Below are 7,890 nucleotides of genomic sequence, written 5' to 3' on the forward strand. Positions count from 1 at the left end.
CGACCCGTTTTAATGGTCGGGTCATCCGGTTCGGGTCCGTCAGGTTTCGGGTTGGTGTCAGTTTGGTTTCGGGTTTCGTCGCCAGTTCCGATATTTCATCGCCGGTGTTGATATTTCGCCGGATCGGTCTAGATCTGGCCGATATTTGGCTGGATTTGTCGAATCTGGAGTAGATCTCACCGGATCTGGTGGATTTCAAGTAGATCTTCATCGGAAAATAAAAAATATCGTCGGATCTGGTGGATTTCAAGTAGCTCTTTTTCGGAAAACCTTTCAATCTCACCAGATTTTGTTGATTTTATGGTCGGGTCAGGTGGCTCAGGTTTTTGGGGAGGAAACCCGCTGGCCGACCCGAAGGGATCGGGTTCTGTGGGTGGCGACCCGCCGCCGACCGTCGGATTGGTCGGTTCGGGTGGTGGCGGTTCGGGTTCAGGCGGGTCCGGCGGGTTGGGCGGGTGGACGGGTTCTGTGGACACCCCTAGCCACAACCTCACAAATTTGATTTAGCCCAAATATCATTTCCCTAAAATTTGTCCAATTCGTTTTTAAGTGTGATAATTTTTTTATATTTTTTGGGAGTGTGGCATGTATGAGCTTTTTATCAGCTCCCGCATTTTTTTTTAATATTTTTTTAGTATAATTTTTTTTTTTTTTATATAACAACTTTTAAGATAGGTTCACATCATATTATCTATTTTATTTCAATATAGCATTAATTCTTTTTTATTTTTTTACTATTTCAATAGATGGAAAGAGAGAGTAAGAAAAATGAATAAAATATTGATATATATATAAACAGTAGCTATATATATTTACACGATTAGTATAACTAGAATGTAAATTTACATGAGTTGACGTGTGTGATTTTTGAGTTTAATGTGCAAGATTTAAGCTTTAAGCTATCATGCATTGATTGATGTGTTAATGAGATATTTTAAGCAAATGTCAATTACTACTACTACTATTGTAACACAAATTATGGCACATGAATTTAAAAGTTTATTCAAATTAATAGTTGTTTTTTATATTTTGCTTAATGAGGCTTTTTTTTTTATTTAAAAAAAAATAAGTAATGCTAAGAACACTACAAATTTTATTATATAAGTTGAGACCGTACACTTTAAAAGATACACTGAGCTATCACTTAATCAAACACTTTTGTTTCAACTTTTAAACACAAAATAAATTTAATATTTTCTATTTAGATTTAATCTATGAGTCCACTTAAATTTTTTTTTTTATTTTAAACTTTGAGGTTAAAATAATAAAACTTATTCGTTATGACATCATTTTAGGGTCCAATTTAAATTGTCCCTCACATTTTACATTTTAGAGTAATTTGTTTTTCTTTAAAAAACAATATAGAATTAAATTGGTTACTTTAGCACAACAATTAGCATAAAAGAATTAGGTCATGTTTGATAACTGTTTTCGTTTTCTTGTTTTCAAGGGAAAAAGAAAAAGAAAAAACAATTTTTTTTTTTTTCTGTTTTCAAAATGAAAGACACATTTGGTTAGTTGAAAGGAAAAACACATTTTTCAAAAACAAAATTTGGGAAATTTGTTTGGTAGTTGTTTTTGAAAGAGTTGAATTTTGTTTTGTTTGGTTAATTTTTATTTAAATTATATTTATTCTAATTCAAAAACACATTTGCTCCAAAGTATTTAAAATCCTTACACCTAGAGGAATTATAAAATCAAATATTTTGTATATAACATTCAAACCTGAAACTTTAATCATATAAGTAAGACTGAAACTATAACACTATAATCAAGTGTTATAAAAGATAATCAATAACTAAAGTTTATAATGTGGCATCAATGCCAGGGAATCAATTTCATACCAATGCTCTAGCAATTTCGTAATAATCCATAAACAAAGAAGAAAGGAAAAGACCCGTATCTTTGAATGATTGGCTCCCTAAAATTATAAAGCTCTTCAGAAAATCTGACAGACCCACACAAACCTACTACATCACACACACCGAAGAAAAAAAAAAAAGAAAAGAAAAGAAAAGGAGAGATAATGAATAGAAAAGGAATAGTAGAATTTGATGAAAAACAATAAAACAATCTTGAAGGACAATCCGGTGAAGACTAATCACTTACCTTACAAGTGGTTCTCTCAATCAAGGTTTTCTTTGTGAGGAAGATGGAGGCACAGAGGAAGTGGAGGTGCAGAGGAAGATATAAGTATTCATCAGATACGATTTAGGCGCTAAATATTGAGTGAGAAAAAGTGGAAGTGCGGGAAAAGTTTTGTCAGTCATGTGGATCAAACCAGTGTGTTGGTTCATTAATAGGCCGTGTAACTAGCGTGTTTTCTAAGGAGAGTGAAAACTGAAAAATAAAAACAGCTCAAAACTTATTTTCAGTTTCCTTCACCATATAGAAATTTAAAATAGTTTTTGATTTTTGCCTAAAATAAGTTACCAAACAAGTTTTTTGCTTTAGGAAATAGAAAATTGTTTTTGAAAACAGAAAATTGAGGAAAAAAACGGTTACCAAACATAGCCTTAAATTTTGATATTTTATTGTACTCGAATTTAACTTGTTTAGTTGGTAATAATGGTGTCAAAAGCTTTGTTGCTTAATTTTCACTTTCTAATGTTTCTAACGGATATATCAGGTTCAAATTCTTCCACCCTCGTCTATGGAATTATATCTTTCTTTGTTTAATTTAGAACCACCTCCCCACTTTGGTTTATTCCCCTAAAAATGCCGAGTCCATAAAATCAAATTATTTCAGCTATGATTCCTAAAATGGTTGTTTCTGGCAAAATAATTGTTAAAATAAAAATGTAAAAACTGGGGCTGCTTTGAAGCTATTTTAAAGTATGGGTCTACTTTGAATAGTATGTTATAAACAACATTTTAACACTGACATAGCACCCTCAAAAAATAAAAAATAAAATCACCCACCTAGAAATCATGTCTTCATTTATCACCCGCGTCCACCAACAAAAAAAATCAGACAAATGGAGAGCGGAGGAGCAACAACACAAGCTACATCAACACCACCGATAACCACGCAAGGAGGAGACAGCACACTCACATAGCCAAGTAGAGAAAACAAATAAAAATTTTCTAAAAATTTGCTGATGATAATTAGCACATTTCGAATAACAAAAGAGAAGAAACAGTATGAGAAAAATGACTTCAAAACAATTATGGCGCAAAGGAGAGAACAATTGGAAAGAAAGCTTCCTACATTCAAAATATTAATTTATCGAAAGTTCGATTACGATTCTATTATTACAATATGTGAGCCACAACATGCATTAGAGAAACTAGCAATGGAAAGTCTTGAAATTCTGATCAAATCTGTTCCAGTTCTACTAATACAAGCATGAATAAGGGAGCATTATTTAGAAAACATCATCATGAACTATGGCATTGCAGCATTCCATTCAGAACAACTGCAAGTGGTCATCCGTCCAAAAATGTAATAAACCATCACCACATGGAGAATGTAAGGAGTAGGCAATTATTCCCTGATTATATTTGCTCTGGTGAATTAAAAATGCCACAACAATACTTGAAACAAATGACAGTTGTAATTGGATAATCGGTTATGACTGCTTAACTACAGCAAAACACTCGTTTAGGAATTTATGAAGCTCTGATGAATATAGGCTGGGGAATGTCCTGTAATGGTCAACATGAGGGGAAGACCCAAAGTTGAAAGTCCTTACCTTTCTCCCCGTCTGCCTCTGTTCCTCAACAAACAACTCTACAGACTGAAACGGAATGACTTTGTCAGCTGTACTATAGAGGTAAAGCTGAGGACAATAAGGCTGGTTTTGTGAGAGGTTGGACACAATCTTTGTTAACCTCCTGCGAAACCAGAAAGAATTAACTGCTATCATAATATGACAGTTTTCTACAAAAGCCAGTTACTTGTCATCTTGGGAATAATTGATATGATTAGCAACATACTTGCAGACAATTTAGTAGAAAAATATGATAGCAATGTTAAAATACGTAGATACTTACGATTCAACATCAGGCAACTTTAACAAGACAGAGAAAAGCCTCTCTAAAACTGATAGAATCACAGTTTCAACCATTGGAGGTTCATTCCCTTGCATCTTTGACAAGCTCACTTCACTTCTGGTTTCATTCATTACAGAGTTTCGCTTCTTCAGTAGAGCAGTAGAAAATCCAGCAGCCCACACCTGTCAGGGTTATGACATGTTATCGTCCAAAATATTTGCAGCTTATCAGAATGAGAGTGCTAATAACATCCTCGAGCAATACACTAATCAAAGTAATTTGAAGCTGGAAATCAGAATAAATTAAAACAAGCCAGAAATCTTACTTTTACTTAAGGTTGGAAAATGTGATCAAAGAAGTTAATCTATATAAACATTCTAGCAACAAGTGTTTATATCTTTTATGAGTGTTTAAGAAGAGAGGAGATTCTAACAAATATTTGGACATCATGGGAGATATACATTAATACATGTGCATTTGGGGCCCCACTCTTTGATCTTGTATGCAAAGTCATGCTCCTAGTCCTGGAATAGACCTAAATATTCCATGTCCATCCAAAACCTTGCTTGAATCATGATGCTAGTATGAAAAAATGGCAATTCTATCATGTTGAAACATGATTGAAACCTTGAACAAGGTTGAAACAAGTTTTCAAGGAACTCAAGAACTTTCAGCTTCCAAAGATCTTCTCATACATACATTGCCCACTTGCATTAAAGTTGGTATTGATTTAGTGATGGCTTTTTAGAATTCAAGGGTTGTCGTAAAGATAGACATTATTCACAATTAAAATTTAAGGGTTGTAAAGTTTAGCATTATTCACAATTACAATTGCAACTTTAATAAAATCAGAGTAGAGCTGCTACCATGTAAAAACAAATTGGTCAAAATACACTGATGGTCCCTAAACTTTAATTCATGAGTTTTTTAGTCCTTGAAGTTTCAGTGATAGATTTTAGTCCCTAACAAACTTAAAATGGTCGCTTTTAGTCCATAAGGAGTGACAATGTGTCAATTTTTTGTTTGGCCATGTCATTTAAGGGACTAAAAAGATCACTTTAAACTTTGGGACTAAAATCGCTTGTGCTTATTAGGGACCAATAGTGTATTTAAACGAAACAAATTTCATTATCTTAAAAAAAAAAAAAAAATTAAATCAGTAAGTTTTGGCCCAAGGAGAGTGGGGAAGAGAAATTCAAACTGGTAAATTTCATCATCTTTTTAAGAGAACCTTGGCTCATCTCAAGCTGCTTTCAAATCAGGCCAGATCGATAATAGTTTATTTGGACTGACTGGGGTGATTAGCACAGTTGAATGTACTTAAAAGTCACTCTATTGCTATTTAAGAATTCTCCCCGTCCAATGTCAATGTACAGAACTGCAGCTCTGCTTTTTAAATATTGCAGAAACTGCTTTCCACTTAGATTAATATGACCTTTACTTGGGAAAAAAAAGAATGCTTCAAAGATGAGAATAGTGGTCCAAGAAGAGAAGAATCATTAATGATCATCTAAGGCATAAAAGTGGCCAAGAAAAACAACTAAGTAATTAAATAGATGTAAAAAAGAGCACTTTCAACACAAAGCAAATGACTCTATGTTACTGGCTTGCTTGAAGATTGATGTTTCCTGTTTTTCTTTTTTTTCCTTTGGTTAGAATGAAGAAAATTTTATATCATGCTGTAGAGTGTTATTATTATCAAGGAATGAAAGAGGGAGGAAATAAGCTCATGCATTGCTATGCCAATCATCTGCTTTAACAACCCATCTAAATGGCATAGCAATTCATCAAAGCCTTGAGTAGAAATAATTGCGGACAAGTTACAATCATGATTAAACTTACTAAAAGGTGCTTCCAATTCTAATTGTGAGACACAAAATTTTCACTGAACTAAAAAATGGTATGATGTTTGGCCCCATGCAATGAGTGAGTATTGATTCATTTCATCTAGTTGCAAACCATTATCTAAAATAAACAAACACATCCACAACCACCCACACACACACACACACACATCTTTCATCTTTAAGCTATATTAACAATGCTACAGAACAATTATAAAAGAAGCATAGTCTATCAATCAAAAGCTACTATCACCCTCAATTAGGCACCGCTGCAACGCAAAACACAATAAGAATTGCCAAATGTACATTCATGAAATCAAACATATTAGACTAGTAGATGTTTTTCAATTTTTTAGTTTCTACCTTAGGATTAAATGGCTCCGCTGCTCCCGAATCAACAATGCATCCTTTAACCTTTTCCATCAGGTCTTCTCTACCCTTCAAAATCTCAAGAATGGAACCATAGCTGCAAAAAAACCAAGGCAAACAACAACTAATAAACACCGACACGCAATCCTTTAAAACCAATGAAAGCGTAATTTCAAAGTTTTAAGAGAGCAATCAACCTACACAAACCAACCGGTATTGCTGAATGTGTGGAAAACCAAGCAGCGTTCTCTGCCATCCTCTTCCTTGTCCGAAACCCAGGATACAAGCTCGTTGGCCAAAGCCGCGATTCTCTGCTCAATTCTGTGGCCTAAATCAAACCACAGCAGCTCGCCGACATCGACCACGAAAGTCAACGCATGAAAGCCCCTGGAATTGTACCACTCCACGTATTTCTTGAGGTGCTTGGTCTTGGAACCGAGCCAACCCAACAACACCACCGCCACTACCGGCTTTTTGTCACCCACAAGTACTCCACCATTGGTGGTGGATCTCTCCGGAGCACGACTCCACGCGAAAACGCCGTCGTTTGACGAGCGAGCGAGGAATTGGTCGTAGTAATTGTTGGTGGTAGAGATTGGGTTGGAAAACAGAAGAGACGAAAAGGAGAAGGGGTTTGGGTTAGGGTTTATAGGACTGGCTGAGAAGGAAGAGGCAGTGAGAGAAAGCGCGCATTGGGGTCTCGGTCTTGGTCTTGGTCTTGTTACGGCGTCGTTTCGGCGGTGAAGTGAAATGAGAGAAGACGCGTAATACGGGGCCGTTTTGGCAAAGACTTGGCGGTTGAGAATGGAGTTACCACAGAAGAACTTAACCGGAGCTTCCATAGCGGAAAAATGCAAATTTTTTTATTATTAATCGAATCCAAAGCCAAAGCCTAAAAAGTGCTAGGGATTAGTGTGGTTTACCTACTGTGGCTGTAGGAGCTAAGAAGAGAAGCATTACCAGTTGGGAATGGTGCCACGTGGCATCCTTATCGCAGTGCTACGGTAACGGTAGGGGTAGGGGGGCATTCTCAGCTTCAGCTACCTAACCGGTGGCGGTAGCTGAGAACGCCGTCGTATCGGGGGGAGAGAAATGCGTTTTAGATCCGAAGAAGAAGAAGAAAGAGTTGACTGTGAGTAATGATTAAAGAGTGATTAGTGATGAGTGATGGCAGAAACGAAGAAGAGAAGGGCGGCCATAAAGACTAATTCCACTCATTTTTAAAATTTTATGAACCAACTAGTCGTAATCTCTCGTGCATTGTATTGGATTGTTAAATAAAAATTATATATATTTTTGGTTGAAGGTATAATTAATTTTATGTAATTTATTTAAAAATAATAACACTAAAATAAATGAGTAATTGCCTTAAAGAATACAATTGTATATTCATATTCATCATGTTTAGAAAAACTTTCGCTCAAATTTAGCTGAACTAAAGTAGACCAAAGTGCAGCGTTAATATAGCTTAATAAGAATGTAGTAATAATAAATATTATGCTTAAGATTTTAAATATTACAAGTTTTAAATATATATATATATATATATATAATTTGAATTTAAAATATACGCTCTCAACCCAAACCTACATTTTCCCATTATATAAGTGTATAAAAATGGATTGAAGGCACTGAATGGGCCAAAGTGGACAAAATAGAACCAAATGATAGAAGTGGACAA

The 7,890-nt window shown here is 35.0% G+C and overlaps 1 protein-coding gene across 2 annotated transcripts; it reads right to left on the minus strand.

Moving 5' to 3' along the window:
- Positions 1–3,281: 3,281 nt before the first annotated feature.
- Positions 3,282–7,454, minus strand: LOC115994229 (transmembrane protein 53). Of its 2 annotated transcripts, XM_031118291.1 has the most exons (5): positions 7,133–7,454; positions 6,411–7,044; positions 6,204–6,306; positions 3,997–4,178; positions 3,282–3,837 (listed from the first exon to the last, which is right to left on the minus strand). In XM_031118291.1, the coding sequence occupies exons 1-5, from the start codon at positions 7,164–7,166 to the stop codon at positions 3,573–3,575; spliced, it is 1,218 nt and encodes a 405-aa protein (XP_030974151.1). In that variant the 5' UTR covers positions 7,167–7,454; the 3' UTR covers positions 3,282–3,572. The 2 variants fall into 2 exon arrangements, with proteins under 2 accessions (XP_030974151.1, XP_030974152.1); XM_031118292.1 differs by having other exon boundaries at positions 6,411–7,453.
- Between the last annotated feature and the right edge of the window lie 436 nt (positions 7,455–7,890).

The sequence above is a fragment of the Quercus lobata genome, chromosome 6 (genome assembly GCF_001633185.2).
Source record: "Quercus lobata isolate SW786 chromosome 6, ValleyOak3.0 Primary Assembly, whole genome shotgun sequence".
Classification (NCBI taxonomy): Eukaryota; Viridiplantae; Streptophyta; class Magnoliopsida; order Fagales; family Fagaceae; genus Quercus; species Quercus lobata.